Below are 23,372 nucleotides of genomic sequence, written 5' to 3'. Positions count from 1 at the left end.
TACAGCTGAAAGGGTAAAGATGTGGTGTACATAAGCAATGGAATACTATGCAGCCGTAAAAAGCATGACACAATATCATTTGTAGCAACATGGATGAACCTAGAGATTATCACTGTTGGTAAAGTAAGTCAGAAAGAGAAAGACAAATACTATTTGGTAGCACTTATATGTAGAATCTAAAATACGGCACAAATGAATCTACCGACAAAACAAAAACAGACTCACAGACACAGAGAACAGACTTGTAGCTGCCAGGGGGAGGTACGGTGGAGGAGGGATGGATTGGGGGTTTTGGGATTAGCAGATGCAAACCATTATGTATAGAAAGGGCAACATGTAAATCCATGGCTGATTCATATCAATGTATGACAAAACCCACTGGAAAAATAAAATAAAAATAATAAAAAAAAAAAAAAAAAAAAGAAAGGGCAAGCAACGAGAAGCTACCGTAGAGCACAGGGAACTATATTCAGTATCCCGAGATGAATCCCAGTAGTAAAGAACATGAAGAAGAATGCATGTGTGTATGTACACCGAGTCACACTGCCATAGAGCAGAAATTAGCACAACGCTGTAAATCAACTGTGTGTGTGTGTGCTCAGTTGCTCAGTCATGCCTGGCTCTTTGTGACCCCATGGACTGTAGCTTGCCAGGCTCCTCTGTCCATGGGAATTTCCAGGCAAGAATACTGGCGTCGCTTGCCATCTCCTATTCCAAAATCAACTACACTCCAATAAGATAATAAAAGAGGACCTTTGGGCCTCTAAGAATTTTCTCTGTCTATGGTGGCCTCCTCCCAAGTCACACCAAACAGACTGAAATGAACCACATCGCAAATGCATAATTTTTGAGATAATTTTTACACTTTTGCTATAATTCGGCTATGGGAATATTTCACTAATAATCTATGACTTTTCTAGTGCCGACCCAGACATCCTTACAGTGTGATCTATAAATAATTTGCAAATGGAAAGTGTGTGTGTGTACTCAGTCACTTCAATTGTGTCCAACTCTTTGTGACCCCCATGGACTACAGCCTGCCAGGTTCCTCTGTCTATGAGATTTTCCAGGCAAGAATGCTGGAGAGGGTTGCCGTTTCTTCCTCCAGGGTATCTTACCAACCCGCGGATGGAACTTGAGTCTCCTGTACTGTAGGCAGTTCTTATCGCTGAGCCACCAGTGAAGCCCTTGGAAATGTAATGACATTTTTTCAAATATTACATTCAACATGGCTGAAGTCATGGAGCTGTGCACACTCAGTCTTTATTAACTTCAGTTTGCTCTTTTCTTTTCAAACTTTGGCGATGACAGATTATGTGTTGGCGTCCTTGACATTTTTGTCAAGGACAAAAGTTTGAAGGCCTTGGTGCTGGGCCTGAATGCTTAATTAACTAAATGGTACTGATGAAGCCCTGATGGTTTATCAGGGATGGAGATGAACATGATTGTTACCCTCACAGAGGCTGAGGGTTAGCGGAAAATAACAGTGTAACAGTGAAGCGTGACAAATGTTATACTAGACTTTTAGAAAGCCAGGGCCATGCAGTCTGAAAGTAAGGTAGTCACCTGCAGGGGGATGCCTAAACCTCAGAAAGACAAACAGACGTGGGCAAGGTGGTTCACCTCATTTGTATGTTTTCTTCCCATAAACCTAGGCTCAGAGAGGTTACGTTTTCCTCATAAAGAGGTAGACTCATCATTTCTCATTCATAGGGTGGTTGTGAGAGTTAAGTAAGACTGCCCTCAGTGCTTTTGGTAAACTTTTATGTAAAAATGTCAGGCATCTTAGTCATGTAAAACATGCATCCAGGGGTCCTGGCAATCTTTGCCTAGTTTAGTCTGGTACCCCATTCCCAGGAGGCAGAGACCAGCTCAAAGGCATGGGGACGGTGGCATTTCTGGGGGATTCAGGAATCCGTTGACCAGTGAGACTACAATGAGGATTGCAAAGAAATAATTTTGTTGCTTGGCTCTTTCTCCCCAGCTGGGGGCCACTGGTCCCTACTTTCCAAGGAGACAACTTCTTTCTCTCCTTCCTTCCTTTACCTCTCTCTCCCTTTTTCCCTCCCTCTTCGTTTTTTCCTGGGGTATCGGTCTTGCTCTTTTGACTATAAATTCCCTGGAGGCTGTAGGCAGAGCCCATTTCTTTCACAAGTGGAAACACTGCATCTGGCAGTGTAAGGCCCACGGTTGGCACTAAACAAATGCCAGTGAATGAATTAAGCAAAGGAATGAATGGAAAACTATAATGCTAGTGCTTTTTTCCAAGCAGTTGTCTTTGGCAACACAATTATCTATTACTTTGATTGTGTAAAATCTAATTTCATGGCATAGATTCATCTTGTAAAATTCATCCTGTAGTCTTTTATTACACAGAAAGGTTCAATACCCAAAGGTGTTCATGGAAGGAGCTTCTGGTTGCCTTACATTACCCACTCTTTTTTTCTTTCTTAGTAAAGAATCCCACTTTAAAAAACTGGTTGCTACCCACCTAAAAATGACCATACTTCCTAGTATTTCTTGCAGCTAGGTTGTGGCCATGTGACTAATTTTGACCAATCAGATTCAAACAGAAAAGTGTTTGACTTTCAGGAAGACTGCCTAAAATATAGGAGACTCCCTTCTGTATTCCCTCTCTCCCAAACTACTGTCTGGAACACAGATATGAAGGCTGGAGCACTAGCAACTAACAAAGTCCTTGAGGCAGAGATTGCCAGCTTAGAGGTGATTGAATGGTGAGCAAGAGGGAGCTGGGGCCCCTGCCAGCGTTGTGGAGCTGCCATTCCTGCCCTGGACTGCCATAGCTGCTTTATACTTATTTTATACAGGAAAAAAACAAAACAACTTCTATCTTCTCTGAACCACCATCGTGTTCAATCTTCCTTTTAAGTCAGCCGAACTGAACCCTCACAGACACAGCACTGCCGGACAAACACCTGTGGGCTCCCAGGAGGAATGACCCTTTCCCCAGAAGTGCGGAGCAGCAAGGGCAATTTCACATGGGCAAGGACAATATTTTTCTTCAGCTCACATCCTACATATTCAGTGTATGGCAGAAGTCTCTGCTATAAGGTTGTTTACTACAGACCAGAGAGAGAAGATGAGTTCTGTCTAAAAGATGTTTGGAATAGGAATTGCTACTTGGTTGCCTCAATAGAAATCCCCTGATCATTCAGAGAATGAAATATGTCCTCTCGGACCACTCAACATGATGGAGCTGCTGGCCATATCCCTAGAGTAACCAAAGCAACAGACTTGATGCCATGGTGAGACTGGTCCCTGTTTCTCATCTCACTGTTGGAGGATGTTGGGGAAATATAGTCATTTCCATCTTAGCATAATTATCATTGAGCTGCTATTTCTGACAATAATTAGCCAACAAGTTTAGGTGCATGGGTCCATTGCTCACTGGAGACACTAAAATGTCCTCAAGAAGTGCTGGATCCCTGTCTGGTGTTCATGGAGGCAGATTCTGTCCTGAGAGCTGAAGCCAGTCTCTTTGCCTCTGTGCGTTGAGAGGCTGGGCTATGGGAACCAGCTCTATTTTACAACATGTCAATGTTCATATAACCTTAGAGCAGAGAAACTTTCTAACCATCAATTCAAGTCATAAGGGAAAATAGAAATATGATTGCCTAGGTAGAAATAGAATTCTTTATATGACGAAAAGCATTAGCAACATCAACACTTTTGCACAGCATTTTCAGAAAATTCTTCAGAAAATTAATGATGCATTAAACAATTTAGCAACAAGCATGTCCACTGACCTTTTACAAAAATAATTGCATATGACTGGGAACAGTCTAAATAGCCAACAACAAGGGAATGAATAAATAAATGAGCATGTTTGTATAATAGAGTAGTAGAATGCATACTATTCAGCGACTAAAAATAGTGGCTATTTCTTGACATGGAAAGCTATTCACCACATATTGGGAAGTAAAAATGGCAGGTTTCAAAGCAAAGAGGGTGATGTGAGCCAATTTTGAAAATAAAAAGAAGTACTCCAACATGTGACTAGACATATATCCAAGCTGTTAAAAAGGGATTTCCTTGGGTGGGACTATCACAGATTTTTTTTTTTCCATTTATTTAATTAGTTGGAGGCAGATTTTTAAAATTAGATTCTTTATTCCCAACTGCTTTTTCAAAAGTTTCTTCCATGAACTATCTTAACTTTATAATAAGGATAAGAAGATACAAGTCATTAAGAAGAAGAATTTCATCTGTCATAGCCCACTGCTGTCCGTTTGGATTTGGCTAAGAGCACGATGCGATGGGCTTTTAAAAAAGCTTTAATAACTTGGGCTTTTTAGTGAGAATATTCACTCTGATGCCTGGACATCTCCTGTCTTTAGAGTTACAGGCTTCTGAGAGATCAAGGCGCCTTTCACCGGTTTTAACATTCCCTAGTGAGATAAAAGAGGGCATCCAGTGTCAGCGGCGGAGCTACTGTGTCCGAGACACTGTTTTCCATCCCAGAAGACAGGACAGGATGAGTCAGAAGTGAGGTCCTAAGTTTTGTGGGGGTTGGGGGTAGGGAGGAGTTTTCCTGTCATGGCCAAGGGAGGGAGCCCGCCTGCCCTCAGGGAGGAGGCCTGTCACGGTGGGGGCAGGAGATGAATTAGGCTGTTAGGATCCTGGCTGGGTATGCCGGTCTCTCAGTGCGCTAAGACGCCTTGAGTGCCCGGCTAGTCATCTGAGATGAGATGGGGTTATTGCAGCTGAGGCACCGACAGTCTTGGAGTGAGATATTGATATAGAGACAGGCGGAGAGGGAGAGACAGAGAAAGAAGAGGAGGAACAGGGGGGAGGGAGGTGGTGGAGGGAGGAGGAAGGAGAAAGAAGAGGGAAAGAGGAGGAGAAAAGAGAAGAGAGGAGAGACAGGAATGAATGGGAGGAAGGAAGGAACAGAAGCAGACAGAGAAGAGATGGCCACGAGACAAGAGAGAAAGACGGTCCTAGAGGGACGGGGGCGATGAAATAGAGACAGTGATGGGGAGGAAGACAGGCAGGGGAAGACAGACAGGGAGACAAGGAAGAGAGGCATGGAGTAAAAGATAGACCAAGAGTAATCGGCACCGAGATTGACACGTGGACACACACAGAGCCACACGCACACGCACACACACACACACACACACACACACGGACACCCCGATAGCATGCAGGAGTGCCCAGCCAGGGCGGACCTATTGCTGGGAATCATGACCCTTGGAGTACATGTGACTTTGTCAGTTGAACTCAGAGTTCTCCTTGAGATAAAAATAGGAGTTTCCAGCATAAAGTTCCTCCCTCTTCCAATGCCTGCTCCCTGAGGAATCATTAATACAATACCACCACCACCACCACAGACACAAGGTCATCATGTCTTTCTGAGAATTCTGGGGAGCTGAGTGCAGATGATTAGAAAACCATGTCCCAGCCTGACCCCTCCCCTCAGCCCTGCTCAGCCTTTGCACACACGGCCCCTCAGGGACACGACTTTTCGTGTACAGGATCAAAGGCTACAAATAATTAATGAGCCTTTTCTCCCCAAAGAGTTCCTGTGACAACAGCTCAACCTGTCAGGGATGTCATGCCTGCCTTTGATGGAGCTCAGAACCAGTGCCAGGAGAGGAAGGGCGGGTGGCGGGGAGGGAAGGGCGGAGCGAGGTCCGTTAAGTGCCAGGCTGAGAAAGGGTCACTTCCAGGCAACTCTGGATCTCAGCAGGAAGGAATGTGTCCAGAGAGTCAGATCAGAGAGAGAAATGTGTGTCTCACACACACACATTTACTCGGCTTTCAGTGCTGGAAAAGGGACTTGTCCAGACACCGCTCAGCCAGACCCACTTCTAAGGGCTACAGTTCTTGGCCAAACAGCCACAGAAGCACCTCAGTTATATTTTCTGAGGGGGTCATGACATTGACCTTGATCACAGTGGCTCTCCATGGTCCCTGGTGACTCAGAATCTGGGAAGGACCTTGGCATCCCTGTGGGAAACCACCTCCCAGGTACTCGTGGCTGGATGCTGGGTTCCCAGTGGGCTCACGCAGCAGGACTGGCCCCGGGGACCTCTCACCGTCCTGCCGTTCCGTCTGTCAGCTGTGAGCACGAGTTGGCTCAGTGAGACCCACACCTGGCCCTCCGGCAAATACTTTTGGTTGGGGAGGATCATTTTTTTTTTCTGGTAGGACTGAGGACTGCCATTGCTACTGGTGGCCTTGACCCTCTATAGCCATAGAGAGACAGCTGAGGATGAAGCCAAATCAGGTTAAGTGCAGAGTCAAGAGGTGGGGAAAGAATATATTCTGAGTCCTGGAATTCTCATGCTGAATGCCCTTGTCCTCATTTTTGATGCTGTGGGCCAGCATAGGCACTCCTGAAAAAGTCAGTCTGAGATGGGACCTGGCCACTTGTGACTGAGGGTCACATCACACCTGTGATGACCCGTTGTACTGTGGAAACTGGAAGCTCTTCAGAGCTTTCTCTGTTCCTGCTGTTTACCACAAGTCTCATGTCTAGTAAGTTACAAACTGCTTTCTCTGATCTCCTTTACTCACAGTGGGTGCCACTAATGCTCCATGCGAGATAGAATGGGAAACCACTGGATTCCGGCTCCAGTAGCTGGTCTGTTCTCCAAGCTCAAATCCTGGCCTTGGAGTCCCTCGCCATTCACCTGCTCCTCTCCAGGCGGGAATCACGTCTCCTGACTCGGTCTGCAGGGGCTGCTGGCCATGGCCTCTTGTCATACACCAAGCACCACACCCCATTTGCCAGATGGGTTTTCTTCCAGCTTTGCAGTCAACTGCCTGTGGTGGGGACAGGTGCAACCACATCTGGGAAGGTCACCTCTTTTGACTGCCAAGAGGCCCTGAGTTGGGGGTGCATGGCTCCAGCTCAGGCAAAGCGGACTTGCCCCGACATATGAACCATGAGCCGAGTGACACAAGAGTGGACACTGGCTGGAGGTGGGTCACTCTCCCTGTGAGATCCTGCAGTGCCAGCCTGTCAGGTCCCATTACCTAGAGGCACAACAATGCCCTAGTTCCTGTGCTATCTTAGCATCTTTTCCAATTCTATAAACTCCTCAACATCACTGATCATCAGAGGAATGCAGATCAAAGCCACAATGAGATAGTATCTCACACCCATCAAAACAGCCATCATCAAAAAGACTATGAGTAACACATGCTGGAAAGCATGTGGAGAAAAGGGAACTTTTGCACACTGTTGGTGAGGAATATGAATTGGTGCAGCCACTATGGAGAATACTGTGGAGGTCCTGAAAAAAAAAAAAAAAATAGAACCACTATCTAGCAACTTCACACCTGGGCATATATTAAAAAAAAAAAAAAACCACAAATTTGAAAAGCTACATCATTCTCTCCAATGTTCATAGCAGCATTATTTACAATAGCCTAGATATGGAAGTAACCTAAGTGCCCATCAAGAGATGAACATATAAAGAAAATGTGGTGTATATATATACACACAAATATGTGTGGAATATTACTCAGCCATAAAAAGAATGAAATCCTGCTATTTGCAACAATGTGGATGGACCTACAGAATATTATGCTTAGTGAAATAAGGCAGAGAAAGACAAATACTCTGTTACCACTTATATGTAGAATCTAAAAAAGAAAACAAAGGAATGCGTATAAGAAACAGAAACAGACTCACAGATATAGAGAAAAAACTAGTGGTTACCGGTGGGGAAAAGTTCTATAAACTGTTCCTAGGATTTTCCAACAAATTGCCCTTTTGCTTGAGTCAGCCGGAGCTGGTTTTAAACAAAGAACCCCGACAGACCCACGTCTTCCCCATCCGTTCCACCTTAGTGGGGCATTTACTCCCAGATCTCAGACACCTGCTTCAGCCCCTCCTCATTGCAGTAACATCTCCATGCCTGCCAGAATCCTGTGTTACCCAGCAAAGGCAGTATCCTAGGCTTAGCAACATCAACCCCATTTCCGTGCATTTCCTACCCACCCTGGAGTCACCTCTTCTACCTCCTGTTGTAGAAGTGCAAACTGACAGTTAAGCCCCTCTAGAGACATCCTAAATTTGCACAACTACCCTACAGTCTGTTAAGTTACAGATTTCCTGATCTTTCTCTTTGATGTTTAAATTTTGTATTTCCTTTGTCAAATACCATGCAGGAAAAGGGGAAATAAAAGGAGAAGAGGGAAAAAAAAAGAAGGGCTATTTCTGATTCACATTATTACAGGATTTGGCATTATTCTGTGCTTGTATCTAGTTCATCTGCAATTTCAGCAAGTTTTGTCATAAAAATAAACCCCCGTTTGGGTTGGAAAATAACTTCTGCCAGCCTGCTCCACGGTCCTGTGGCCGACATGGAGATGGTGGCATGTTTCCAGCTGTTTCAAATCAGGAAAATAAGACACATGTTTATTTGAATGTGTCTAATACGTGGTTATCCGTACCTCCTATGAGAAGATTCTGTTCTGGAGGAGGAAGATTAATAACTTCCTTTTGCAGAGACAAGCGCATGTTTGGACCTGCATGCCAATGTGTCTGCTGTGAAACATCGCACCAGGGAGGGCATCTTGTCTCCACCAGCACAAGATGCACCGCAGATAATGCTCATTTAATTAAATCTCATTATGAAAATCCCTTCTTTTGAAGTACTGGACAGAGCTTAAGGAATGAAGACTAAAAATTTGAACCTTGGTTTTTTTTTTTGGCTTGCCAATCATCAGTGGAAAAACTCAACCCCGATGGTGGTGGTTTAGTTGCTAAGTCGTGTCTGACTCTTGCAACCCCATGGACTGTAGCCCTCCAGGCTCCTCTGTCCATGGGATTCTCCAGGCAAGAATCCTGGAGTGGGTTGCCATTTCCTTCTCCAGACGACCTTCCCGACCCAGGAATCGAACCTAAGTCTCCTGCATTGCAGGCATATTCTTTTTTTTTTTTCATTTATTTTTATTAGTTGGAGGCTAATTACTTTATAACATTGTAGTGGTTTTTGCCATACGTTGACATGAATCAGCCAGGATGGGGAACACATGCAGGCATACTCTTTACCGACTGAGCTAACTCAACCCCGATGGTCCATTTCTAAGTACCAGGTAACATCTACTCCTTCCCCTTAACAGTTCAGAATTCAGAGCACTTAGCCGAGAGCACCGACTTTGCATACTGAACTGCAGTGTTTCCATCCTGATTCTTCTGCTACTAAGCTGGGCAGCCTTGAGCAAGTTACTGACCCTCTCTGAATTCCTAATACCCTTAACTGTACATGGAGTTGGCCAAGCCTTTCTCATGAAGCTGTGGCCGCTGATAGAGTAGGTTAAGTGTCTGAGATGCGAGGGACCCTGGGGGCCAGCTCCTTCCACACTGTGCTCGGCCCCGGCAGAGCCCTGGGAACCTGTGGGAACACAGCCCTGGAGCCCCTCTCCTCCCAAGCTGCTCTGCAACCAGGAACCAGGTACAGGGCCAACCTCCCTGTGTAGTCGGCCTGGTGCCCTGGTGCCACTGGCCGAAACTCTTCATCACGACACAAACTTCCTGCTCAGCCAGGTCGTTAAGCAGTGTAGGTCAATGGTAACCCGGAAGGAAGAGCCACTCCTACCCGCCTCCCGCCTCTGGCAGTGGAGACGCTCACCCACCTGATGGTCTGATGCTGCAGGGAGTCGGGGTCCGTGGCATTCACTGTCAGCAGCACGCTGCCCACTGAGATGTTCTCCTGCTTGGTCACCATCATGGGGTCCGGGTAGAAAACCGGGCTCTCGTTGACGTCCAGGACAGTGATGTGGACAGTGGCTGTGGAGCTGGGGCCGTAGGAGACGTCGGGCACCAGTGGGTCCTCGTTTTCCACTTTGATCAGCAGGGTGTGAAAGGCAGAAATCTCATAGTCCAGAGGCTGGAAGGCAGAGAGGGGTCTCAGCACACGGGTCTGCCACCAAGGGCGGGAGCTTTTGCACAGAGGCCCTCTGACAGCCCTCGGGCCGTGCGGACACTCGGGGACGGACCCAGGTTCTGCGGACTAAGAAGTTTCATGCAACTTGGGGCCCTCTTTCAGAAAAAGAGTATGAAACATACAGATACCAAGTTAGGTATCTAACTTGGGAGTTGTTGAGGGTTTTAGATTGAGAAATAACCAAAGCGATTACATGAGTCTCAGAGATCCGGGTCCCTAAATTCCCTGATGATGTTGACATTAAAAGCCTTCCCACCTGTAGCCTGTGATTCCAAACTCCAGCATGCCTGCGGGCTTCAGTGGGTGCATGTTATTCTAGTAGAGTGTCATGCAGGCATGACATTTGTTCTCATGACTCAGTGGCTCTATTGCCATTTTCTGGGCAGGGGGAAGCGATGCCAGATACACGGCCATGCCTGGGACAGTCCCACACAGGACAGCTATTCCACCAACGAGCAGCCCCGCTGAGGCCCTTTCCAGGTGATCATGCAAAGGGGCTGCTGGTGTCTACCCCCTCAGCTGCTGGGTAGACTAACATCAGAGGACATTAAGGAAACCCACTGTAGACATTATTAATGTGGTGCCCTGCCCACCATAAAATGTCACAGACCACATGCACTCTGCCACTTTCCTTCTAAATCATGAGCTGCAGTGAGGGTGACATTTCCTGTTGATGGGAGTGTGTGTGGGGAGACATTTAAGTGAGACAAAGACACAATTTTTATTTCAGTGTTTACCAGGAAAATGAGTAGCTAACTCATAAGACCCAAGACATAATGGATATTCCTGCTGGGAGGACGAGACTAAAGTGAGTGCAGGGAGGTGATTCACACTCAACCAGAAGGAAGGGGATGGCAGTGCAGGCTGTAAGGGATCTGGGAACGTGAGGTGGGGGGTGAGGACAGAAAGAGCTCTGTGGGCGCAGGAGGTAGAAGGTGGAATCAGAGAGGATGAGTCGGAGGAGCTTTAGGCAGAATTACACTAACTTCCATAATAATTACAGCTAACATGCATGCAGCCCACCCCACACCTGTGAAGGGGCACAGATGCACATGTGTGCACACATGCACAGGCACACATATGCGTGCACGGGCACACACACACACACACACACACACACACACACACACACACACACAAAGTGCTGACCTGGAAATACTTCCTGGTAGTAATAGGACTGCCCCTCCCGCCCCCACCTAGAACTCCTCCCAACACGGTCAGCATTAGGGTGCTAAGCCCTAACAGATATAACGCTGTTGGTACCCAGGAGCTATGCTGCGGTTCCCTCCCTGGAACACAAGAACAATTTACCACCACATCCTCCTTTCTAATGTCAGATCTCTGTCCTTCCCCAGTGAAGCCCCAAATATGCAAGCCCATGAAGGACTCTGCATTTGGCTAGTGTTCCAGGTGACTCGTGTAGATGCTGACGTTTCAGACTCACAGCATGGTGGGCCGGAGGGGGACTGGAGGGCACTATGCTCCAGTCCAGCTTTGCTTGTATTTTATTTTCCTCAAGCCACAGCAAACACAGGCTGGGAGAACTGTGCTCCTGTAGGGTTTATGTGGGGATGTCTATTTACTCAAGTTTTGTCTTACTGCTGCAGGTCTGGAAAACTGCCTGCCACCTTTTATGGACACTGGATGAGACGCAGACAACAGCCAGAGGCTGTGTTATTTTACAGTTTTCACGACTTTGAAACTACAGCGCTGAGCATAGGAGGGCAGTGTCAGGATCTCCTGGGAGTCCTGACGAGGGAAGAGGAGTTGGGAACTCGCAGAGCTGCTCTTTGCAGGCAGATGATTAGGGTTCAGTTTGGATGAAGTTCTGAAAAGGGCAGGCTTGAGAGAAACCCAGAGCCCTTGTCCTCCCAACAAAGCGGGAAGCATCTGTAAAATCTGACATTCTTAGTGGTTCTGGGTCCTACTCCCAGCGGCATTATGGAACTTTGCTGATGCAAATGTTTATACAGCCTGGTTAGGCTAAATAATGACCCCACCCCTAATATGTCCATGTTCTAATCCTTGGAATGTGCGACTGTTACCTTACATGGCAAAAGGGACTTTACAGATGTGATTAAACTACAGACCTTAACAGGGGACAGAATCCTGGATTACCCAGGTGGGCTCAACGGAACCATAGGGATCCTTGAAAGAGGGAAGCAGGAAAGTCAAAGGAAGGAGCAAATGTGGTGATGGAAGCCACATCTGTGGGCTCAGAGTCAGAGAGGAAGATGCTGGGGTACTGCTCTGAAGATGCTGGAAGGGGCCACGAGCCAAGGAATGCAGGCGAGCTCCAGAAGCTGGAAAGGGTGAGGACACATCAATTCCACTCCCCACCGCTGCCCCTGGAGCCTCCAGCAGGAGCCAGCTACACTACCTGCAGCCCCATCAACCTGATTTCAGACTTTAAGCCTCCATATTGGTGGTCACTGTTACAGCCACTGGAAACACACACACAGGCACCAAGTGCCCATCGAGTATGAGCTGGCGACTTTCTCACAACAGCCTGGAGAGGTGGGCTGTCCCGGAACCCCCGTTTCACAGACGAGGAAACAGGCACAGAGAACAGTTATGCATCTCAGCCGAGGGCACACCGGGAGTAGGTAGCAACGTTCCTGCTTTGTCCACACACATGGCTGCCATAAATACAGCTGCTTCCTGCTTCCCGGGCAAACTGCTTCAGCCCCCAGAAAAGAGGCTGTATTCCGCAGATGTCCTGGTCTGGTGGTAGCTCTCCCAGAACCTCCCAGACCCCTTCCTCCAGGACAGGGGGATACCAGCCACTCATGGTCTGCTGCCACCCCTCCCTTCCACGTTTCTAAGCCCTCCCTTTCTATTGTGGTCCCACTTCCTTCTTGGACTCCCTGCAGCAGACCACGTGCTCACGGGCAGTTTCACACTGAGGATCACCCTGTGTGTGTAACCATCTGCTGTGTTTAAGAGAGTAATCCAGACCCTGCTAAGAAAGACTGAGAGGAAATGTGATAATCCACAATTTGAGTATGAATCCTTAAACCTTCACAGATCCCATTTTTACATATGTTTGATAACTATCAAATGTCTGGAGAATGTGTTTTAAGGTTCCACGCACGTGGAACAGGCTGGTTTTAAGGCTGTGAGGGTAAAAGCACTCCCTCAAGCGGGAGACTTTCTCTACTTTAGTTCTGGGAGGGGGAGACTGGGGCTGATTTATCCTCAGCTGGGGGCCCTGGGTGCTCAGGCAAGGAAGGAGGAGCACTGGAGGCACCCTTACTTTGACGACGGAGAGCATCCCCTCGTTGGTCTCTGGGTTGGTGTGGATCTCGAAGCTCTGCCCCGGGTTCCCATTGATGATGGTGTAGGCAGCCCTCCACGCACCCGTGGTGGGGTCGTCCTTGTCCTCAACTGTCAAGTTGACAATAACTCCCACGGCTCCTTCCTCGACTGTGGCTTGAAACTGTAAACAGACAAAGCAGATCATAACTGTCACTGTTTTGGGAAAACAACAACAACGACACAGCAAAGACCATGGATGGCACTCTTAGGACATGCCTGGTATGGGGCACGTTACCCCTCGCATCTCATTAAATGATAAAGCAAAACAGAGCAAGACCACGATGCTGTGTTCTGCCAGTAGATGACAGGCTTCGGGTTCTCGCAGCCTTATGTTGGGCCATGGGGCTGAATGCTCATCAGAGGGTGTTGGCCAGGGCTGGCCTGGGCTCACTGGAGGTAAGGGTTGGGAGAAGAGCTGTGCCTTCTCCGAGCCCCCTTCCTTCTCCCCACCTGGATGCAGAGGACCACGAGGCCCAAGGGGAAGGGAGAGCCAAAGGAGGGATGGCGCTAGGGTCCCTGAGGCACCATGCGGAGGTGGACGGAAGCCCGTCCTGAACTGCTGTTGAGTGAGACCCGGACTTGGATTGAGTTTGAGCCTTTATGTATTTGTTCTTGCAGCTCTGTTACTGAATGTGAGTCTGTGTGCCCAATGCACAGTGAGGCCAAACAACATCAAAATGTCAGAGGCTGGAGCAGAGACACGTTTATTGAGGGCCTTGCAAGGAGATGGGTGGCTCATGCCTTAAAAAACCGCAAACTCCTGGAAAGCTGTCAGCAAAACCCTTTTCTAGGAAAGGTGCAGGAGGGGCATGGGTAGTTGTGGCAAACGTCTTGCTGTCAGATCCTTTGCTCTTGAGGTCAGGTGTTCCTGTAAACCTCCACCAAAACAAATGTTATTCTCTGTTCTGACAAGTAAGGGCAAGGTCCGAAGGCTCAACTTTCACCCTCTGAGGTCTGGGGCCTGGGTTAGAGGAGGGGATCCCTCTGAGGAACAGTTACCCCCCATACCTTTATCCAGCACCAAGTACAGGTCCTCCCACCAGAACCCAGGCCTGGCTGGAGAGGCAGATCTCAGTTGGCGTCTCCCTCAGGGCCTGGTCCTCAGACCCTGCCTGGCTGTCATCACGGGGGCAGCCAGGAGTCCAGGACCCAGCTAGCCCTCAGGGTCCTCAGGCCGCCCAAATACAGTGGGGGGAGGGGCGGGTCCTGGGGCCCCACGCAGACAGATGGCTGCTGCCATGAGGTCCTGGAGAAGGGGATGGGAAAGAGGTTCCCGCTGCCTCAAAGGCTGGGCCTGGCCAGTGGGTGGCTGTGGGGAGGGCTCTGGAGCCCTGCAGAACACGGCCCCCAGCCTGTCCCCCGGGACCCCCGGCTCACCGCCAGCCAGGGCCAGGGAAGGCCTTGGGGAGGAGGCTGCTCATGCTCTCCCTCAGAGGACACCATCTGGCCAACGGTTGGCCCAGCGGGGCCTCTAAGGCCATGCTAAGGGCCTTGTGCTAACCCTCGGAGCTTAAGGTCTCATGGTAAGTTGCACAGAAATGACTGCACGGCCGCCTCTCCCCTTGTACAGCACCACCCACCCTGAGGACAGGGGACCAGATAACAGAGCGCTCTTGCTCATACGCGCTGGCATTGAAGCCCTAGAGTTTGACTCCGGAGCATGACTGTACCATCTTCCCTAATGAAGGGAGCCAGCTTCATCCTTCCCACCCCTGGCCCAACCTAGCAGGACTTTAGAAAAGCATTTTCTAAGGAAACACATAAATCAATTGTTTGGAGCTTTGTTGTGACTATGTTTTTATTGTAATACATCTCAAATGTTTGTTGCAAGTAGGTGTGGTGAAAAAATAAATCAATAAATGAAAAATCAGCTTTCCCATAGACTGCGTTTCACAAGCCATCATTATTAGCACATTCCTTTGAGCTGGAAGCATAAAGTATTGTTTGTGTGCTTACCTCCGACACACTACAGGTGAATAGTAATCCGTTTGCAAATATTTTATAAGTAAGTAATACCAATAAGCTGACAAGAAGAAGAAGAAATATCCTGGAATTTCAATTAGTAGGAAAGAGAACCTAAAGACAGTAAGACAATGTCAGAAGGCCCTGATGTTCAAAGAGAAGTAATTTGAGAAATGAAGTCCCGAAAGCGGTGGCTGATTAATTGACTTGCAAATCATTAATCAAAAGCCGTAATCTTGATGCCTTGGGGGAGACAGGCTGGGGATGGGAACTCATTCGTCTCTCACACCTCGGTGAACCTGGGTAGGTTGTCTCCCTTCCCTACAAGCGGTGCTGGGAAATTCTTAGAACACACACACCGGATGGAGAAGAGCTGGAGTGAAGGGGATGTGGAGGGTGCTGTCACACAGAAATAGCTCCAGGAGACAATGATTTTGACCGGATTCCTCTGAGTCTTGTTTAAGTTAGTGTTAACTTCTATCCTCCCTGCATTCTCAGAAAAATTATGAAATTCCAGAGCTTGAAATCAGACTGGTGGTTCATAGTCCTGTTAGAGTCTCCTTGAGGGCTTTTTAAAAACACTTTTTAAATTTTTATTAACTAACCCTATTCCAATTCAGTTGGTCTGGGGCAAGGCCTGGGATTCAGTATTTTCTTGACTTGCACAGATAATTCTATTGATAATATGCAGTTTGGGTGGAGAAGCAAGACAGTTCAAGCCAAGGATGACCGAGGTGAGGACGTGAGAATTCACCCTGTGTACTGCGAGGCTGCCTGGGCGCTGTGTTGAGCGGCCGGCAGTGCATCTGGGGACAGCAGGAAGGAGTGCTGTGATCGACTACTGCTGTCTGCTCTCTGCCTGGGAGCAGAACACAGTGGCACATGTGCTACCTGACCCTGCAGGTTGCAGAGGAAGAAGCAGGCTCAGAGGAGGAAGGAACAGCGTGGTCCAAAGTCACCAAGTGAGCCGCAGGTCACATCCAGATCTGGACTGCAGTAACGTCTGCTTTCCACCAGTTGTTACTCACGCCCGCTCAAAATCCCCATTGCCTGCCCCAGCCTACCGAGGGTCATTAGGGAAGAATTCCCTGAGAACTGAAGGAAGACAAGAAGTTAGTGAGGTGAAAGGTGAGAGTCTTCGTGGATCTGGAACGGCAGGTGCAGAGGCGGGTGGTGGAGGGAGCATGGGGCAGAGGGGAGGTGTGTGGAGCAGAGGGGAGGTGTGTGTGGCTGGAGAGAACCCTCTGCTCTTGGACTATGGAGGAGGAGACAGTCAGATGATGCAGAGCCTTGTGGGCCAGGGAAAGGCATTCAAAGTTTACCTTGAGAGCAAAGTGAGGTCTAATCAAGGAACTGGAATATGTTTAAATCAACTCCTGAGAGAACTCAGAAAAAAAAAATCTTTAAATATAGAAAACATTCAACACAATTATTATAGTCTCTGTTAAGACCATTATCTGATTCTTGCATAAACTATAAAGCCAGTTTCCTTAAGCATCCATTTAGAAACTCATTACTGCTTAATTAAATACTCATTCTATTAATTCTATTCAATGTTTTAACCCCATTATGTAATTCAGAATGGAAAATTAAATAGATTAAAACGAAATAGTACCATTTTATATTTCTAGAGCAATGCTCACTTTGTGATTTAAAAACAATAGACAGACATTAATTTACCATACCAGAGCAGGAGGAATTATTGATTATAACATTACTTCGTTTAATTGGAAAAAATAGATAAAGTTACTTTCTGTTAAATTGTGCTGTAAATCAAGTACGAGATGTGAAACATGTTTTCACACAATCAGACTGGCTTGGGACATACTGAGTTTCATGAGCTCTGTCTTGCAATTCAGAGCTGAGTTATTTCATTTTCTTTTCTCTGATACAGTGAGGTGAGTTCTGTGATGGACACTTAGGAAGAGACCACCTAGACTTGCCACAAAGGTCATTCATCACCAGGGGATGAGGGACTTGCATTTTAATTTACACTGAGAATGTACAACTCATAGGGCAAAGAGTTGCTTGTTAAGGTTAACCGGAAGATGGAAATGCTGGTCAGCAGACGAGAATGCCACATGTGGGGAGAAGTGACAGCTCATGACTTTAAGGGACAGGACACCAGCGGGCCTGCTTGCTTGATTGCTGGAGTCCAGGTTCATGAGCTGCCAACCCTGCGGTTTCATGGAGAACTGATGCTGAACTTGAAAGGACGGGATATAGTTGGCTGGGCCCTGGCTTTGAGAAAATTAAAAGATAAGGTCCTAGAAAGTTTTACACACTTAAGTTTCTATTTGTGAGGATAAAAGGGTGATGGAGACATCATTAGAAACTGAGCTTGGGAACTCTTTTATGAGTCTGTATTTACATAAAGGATGCAGCTTGTTGGAAAAAATCTAATATCCGGCTGATAACCTAATGGGTAGAAACCACAATTGCTGTAAATAAGATCATGTGTTTAAGGATCTTGGCACATTGCCTGGCATAGAGTAAGGAATTGATATTTGTTAGCAGTGGTGGTGATGATCGATTTCATTCTGTCTCATATCAAATTCTTACTAGTGGACTGGAGAATAAGGCTCAAAGTCCTGTGACTCTTTCTCTTCTTATCACAGTCTGCCTTCCAAAGTGGTTGTTTTGTGTAGATCTTTTATTTCCCTGGATGGGTGTGGAAGAAGCTCTTTGCTTTTCAGTCTTATAGACCTGACCCTCACACATTTGCTTATCCTTGTCCTGCTGTTTAGCACCAAGGCAAATGATGTTAACTTGTCGCACCCACATTTAGAAGGGACTGCTGCACCGGATATCTGGTTTCCTTCTATCTGTAATTAGGATTCATCTTGGGACAGAAAGATGCAAGACCTTGCTTAAATAAGTAGTCATTAAATGTCTACTGAATGTCAGGGAGTCTGCCAGGCACAGGATAGACAGCAGTCAATGAGAGGGACACCATTCTCTCTCCCCTCAGGGCCTTATAGCTCAGGAGACTGACACATTCTCTCCTGGTCACCCCCTGTCTTTATACATGCTGCTCACCCATGGCATATCCAAACAGTTAGATTCCTACCATTTCTCCACTGTCATACATCCCAGACTGCACCTGCGGCCAATTATGGATGCATCTGTGTTTGGACATGATTTAGTTTGCAGCTAGTGGTCATATTAATAAATGGTGCTGGGGCCACTGGATAGCCAGGTGGAAAAACAATGGATCTTGATCCCTACCTCACGCCATACAGAAACTGTGAAAGGTAAAACAATAAATGTTTTAGAAGAAAACATGGGAGGCTATTTTAATTCAGCTCACAGATAATGTTTATGTGTACCTTATATATATCAGTTCAGTTCAGTTGCTCAGTCATGTTCGACTCTTTGCAACCACATGAACCACAGCATGCCTGGCCTCCCAGTCCATCACCAACTCCCGGAGTCCACCCAAACCCATGTCCATTGAGTGGGTGATGCCATACAACCATCTCATCCTCTGTCATCCCCTTCTCCTCCTGCCCTCAATCTTTCCCAGCATCAGGGTCTTTTCAAATGAGTCAGCTCTTCGCATCAGGTGGCCAAAGTATTGGAGTTTCAACTTCAACAACAGTCCTTCCAATGAACACCCAGGACTGATCAAATATATATGTAATATAATGCAAAATATTTAAAATACATATAATGTAAAAGTATAAAAGGTAAATGTATACATAATGTGCACACAACATATGTATATATAACATGCACACAATATAACATAAATGATATTTAAATAAAAATTTAATGTGTAGAGTTCTACACAAAGTTTATTCAGTATTTTAAGAAGACTTTATGTCCAGGAAGTGATTAGCAAGAGAGACCCACAAGGGACTCTGAGCTGCTTGACTGAGGACCACCTGCTCACCCGCCAGCCCTCAAGACAGCTGTCCCTACTGAGTCCTTTCAGCTCACACTCCCAGTGTGCCTCGTCCACACGGCCTCTGCTCCCCATTCCTGTCTTATTTGGAGCAAATCCCAGACACATCACGGAATCTGTAAACATTTCAGTGTTTATTGCTAACAGTTAAAAACTCTCTTTAAGAAAACAGAATCAAAGTCCTTCCTTGATCCAATTAACATTAGTTTCCTATACTGACAATTACTGGGATGTCTTTTGCTTCCCTAAAAGTACTTGCATGTTGTCTCTATCGTGGGTGGAGAGAGTGTCGTGTAGCCGTGGTAAAGGGCAGTTAGTGATGCACCTACTAGGGGTCTCCACAAGCATTTTCTCAGTTAAATGTTTCAAGCTACCCTGACTAAATAGGTGAGGAAATGGAAAAACTGAACATGGAAAGAGTTCCATGATAATAAAGAATAGCAGCTCAACGAAAAAGAAACATGATCTGAGTGGAGAGGACTCTCCGTGGTTCCTGGCCTGCAAGGCAATGTGGTTCTTGGTCTGGGAGAACAGATGCACACATCCTTCAGTGCATGTGACCCACCAGTCCTGGGGAGCCCCAGGCTGGGAGGAGAACTGTGTGCCTCCCAGGAGGGCTGTGTCCAGGGTGCTGTTCCAAGGAGAGGAGAGTCCAAGTGTCCCCCAGATGCAGGGGGCTGAGCCAACGGGCAGGAGGGGGAAACAATATTTACTGCGTGTTCTGGCAGAAAGTGTCTTTCTGCCCCTTCAGGGCACCCTCTTTTGTGTTGGTTCATTTTCTTGGCGGAGAAAGCCATCTTCAGGGCTGCTGCAGACACAGAGGGGGTGCTGTGTACCGACTTCTGAGGAAGATGCCTGGCCAGGTTCTGGCTCCCTAGGTGCCCAACAGCCCAGCAAGTTTGGTTTGCACACTTCCTCCACGCGACCTCACCTACTGAAGTTCCTCACATCTGCCAATTACAGACCCACGATGCAGCTGAAAAAGTGAGTTTTTAGGAAAAAGTAACTCAAGTACTAAAACATGCTTTTTCTCCTCAGAACAAAATGAAAAGATAAGAGTCACTGAAGACTGGCAGAAAAACAATGCTGTTGGGCAGGGTTCTCAAACCATGTTCCTCAGAACATAGAGAGATGGTGCAGGAGTCCCACCAATGTATCAAGTATTTTCCTCTAAACAAGAAAGACAGAAACTGCCCAAGGAATCTGTTCACTGTATTTTATCTGTTTTGTATATTAGAGCTCTTGTCTAAGATTTTGCTTGGAAAAAATTTTGCAGCTGAAAAGAAATTTGAAAAGCACTGCCTTAGGGAACTGATGAAATAAATATTACATTTGATGGTGAGAGAAAAACAAAAACCAAGGAACAAATATGCCTGCATTTTTTTTTCTCCAAATGCCCTGCGTGGAAACTTAATTTTATCTGACATTAACATCTCTCCTTCAGTTGAGCTTCTCGTCTTAAAAAAAAAACAAAAAACAAAAGAAAAGGCCAAATACATATGTTCATTTAATGGGATGATTGGAAATAATTTAATTTTGAGAAGCAAAGAGATTTTCTGCAGGGATACATGTTCAACCATAAACATTTGAACCTGAGTGAAGAATGACTCTTTTTCTCTTTTTAACAATAGCATGATCTACTCTAAGGACTTTAGAATTTGGTTTATGCAATTCCATAAGTTTACAGGAGGGGAAAGTTCAGTAAAATGCGTAAATTCTGATCCACCTCTAATTCACGGGTAAATTGTGTGACTTCTGGGTCCCTGTTTGGTTATCTGAGAAGTAGCGTATTAGGAGAGCAGGAGTTCATAACACTGGCTACACATCAGAAACACTTGAAATCTGCTTAGTATCTGGGATCCCACCCACATTCAGAGATTTTCCCTGGGTGGGGCTAGGTATTTGCATGTCTAAAAACTTTCCCAATATGATTCTGATGAAAGAGGGTGAGAACAGCTGCTTGAAATGACTCCTAAGGCCGCCTCCTAGTGTTAGGATCAAGCTTTAAACCAATCTTAGGGATCCGTTTCAATGTGTGTAGGTCCTAGCAGATATTGGGAGGGCCAAAAGGATGCCATTGGGTGGCAGGGGTCATCCTTGAGATTTCTTACAGTCTTTGCTCTAGGAGCCTATCAGGGTTGCTTACAGACCAACAGAATACATTTGCCAATGAAAATCACAGGGCTTTCTCCTGGAGGTAAAGGTTTTCATCATCCCAAACAGAAATCCTGTATCCATTAAGCACTCATTCCACTCCTTTCCCCACCCCAGCCCCTGATAGCCACAATCTACCTCTGTCTCTATGGATTTACTCTTCTGGCATTTTTATAGAGATGGAATCACGTAACATGTGGCCTTCTCTGTCTGGCTCCTTTCAATTAGCACAGTGTGTTCAGGGTTCATCCGTGTTGTAACCTGTGTCAGTGCTTTGCTCCTTTTCATAGTTGCATAATATTCCACTGCTTGATGGACCACGTTTTATCTGTCCATTCTTCCACTGATCAACATGTGGGCTGTTTCCACTTCTTGACTGCTGTGAAATGTTGCTCTGAACATTCATGGACATGTTTTTATGTGGACATATGTTTTCATTCTCTTGGGCAGATGCCTAGGAGCAGAATTGCTGGGTCACATGGTGATTCTGTGAGTGAGGCAGTGGGGATTTATGTCATTTATCAATATGCATAGAGTCCTTGGTCGGTACCTTTTAAACATGTGAGGCTGTGTACTGTTTACTGTCTTCCCAGAGCTCACTGCCCCCTTGTCCCATGTGAGGAGAGGCAATTTGGGGATGGAAGCTTCCCTCTTTGAACACAGGAGGGGTTGGGAAGGAGGAGGACCTTTGGGAGCCATGTCTCCTTGGACTAACCCACTAAAGCAGCCTCCTTTACCTATTGCATGCAGTGTTGCTCAGCTTAATGTAGAGATGAGCTGGGCGCCCTGGAGTTCACAGAGAACAAGCCCTGCTTTGTGCGTGCCCCTTGCAGCTGCTTCTAACTAGAGGAAGTACATCTTTAATCTCCTGAGCAGTAGGAGAACGGACACACTTGGTTAGAATCCTGATGCTAACGCCCCAGTACAAATAAGGACAAGAGAAACCTTCTGCTTTCATTACAAGGGATTTGTACAAATTCACACATGGAATTGACTTATAGCTTCTAATTTATATTTAAATCCCAAATGTCGTAGTCAGAAGAAACTGCTCTAAATCCATTATCTGTGTCTGCACCATTGATTCCTGTTTCAAATAGACCCCAGGGGCCCACTTGTAATTCCCATTGGCATCTCTGCGTATTTCTTCCCAGAGGTGGCTTGTGGAGCATCTGAGAACATCCAAGTCCCACAGGGAGAAGAGATGGATGAGAATTGTTCCTTTGGGAATCAGACCCAGTGAGAGAGGGAGGATTAGGAAAATCATTCTCTGTCCCTTCTGGGTTCTGATCTTGGGAGGAGCCACACTGGAGTCTGTGGGGAGAGAGGTGCCCGAGGTCTGTCTTTCACATTCAAAAGAATGAATGACGGAAAGTTACTCATGTTTAACACCCCACGAAGCTCTACCACCTACTGGTTGTGTGACCTTGGCCAAGTCACTTAACTTCTCTGTATCTTGAGTTTCTCATTGGCACAATGAGAAAAAATAACAGTACCTACTATTATAGGATCATGATGACTAAGCAAGAATATTTATAAATGTTGAGATGAATGCCTGACACATAGTAAGCAATAGAGGCACACTGTGATAATGAACACAGACAGAAAGAATAAAGAATTGATGTTTGTTTACAGTACACATCATTATAAGGAATGTGACCGGAGAAATAAACTTTGCTCTTCTGGGCTTTTTGTTGTCATTTTTACAGGAGCCTAGTCTGGCTAAATAAATATTTCTGACAATATAACTTTCCCTTGTTATATAAACTACTTAGAGTTGGTGTCATATATCATCAGGGGTGTCCTGACCAGCAGAACATTTTAGCTCCTAACTGTATTTTTAATCTAGTGCGGGGTTTCTCAGGCTTAGGGCTAGTGACATTTTGGGCTGGATAATCATTGGTGGGGAGAGTGCCTTGTATGTGATGCTGAGTGTCACCCCTGTCCTCTACCCATGGGGTGCCAGGAGCACCCAAGTCATAGCAATCAGAAACGTGTGCAGACATTGCTGGGTGTCCAAGGACAGCGTGCATCCGTGTGTGTGTATATGTGTGTGTGTGTACAGTCCTCCGTGGCTGAGAATCACTGATCTTACTAAACCAGGTCAG

The 23,372-nt window shown here is 46.4% G+C and overlaps 1 protein-coding gene across 1 annotated transcript in view; it reads right to left on the bottom strand.

The window, feature by feature from the left end:
• CDH13 (cadherin 13) overlaps positions 1-23,372 on the bottom strand; it is a 992,246-nt gene that overhangs the window by 77,987 nt on the left and 890,887 nt on the right. Inside the window, exons 9-10 of the mRNA XM_061138277.1 lie at positions 13,183-13,365; positions 9,616-9,869 (exon numbers count right to left, since the gene is read on the bottom strand). Of these exons, the coding sequence (XP_060994260.1) occupies positions 9,616-9,869; positions 13,183-13,365 (437 nt within the window). The remainder of the gene's footprint in view (positions 1-9,615; positions 9,870-13,182; positions 13,366-23,372) is intronic.

The sequence above is a fragment of the Dama dama genome, chromosome 4, assembly GCF_033118175.1.
Source record: "Dama dama isolate Ldn47 chromosome 4, ASM3311817v1, whole genome shotgun sequence".
Classification (NCBI taxonomy): Eukaryota; Metazoa; Chordata; class Mammalia; order Artiodactyla; family Cervidae; genus Dama; species Dama dama.
The sequence above is the reverse complement of the archived record's forward strand: the minus strand, read 5'-3'. Positions and strand labels throughout refer to the sequence as shown.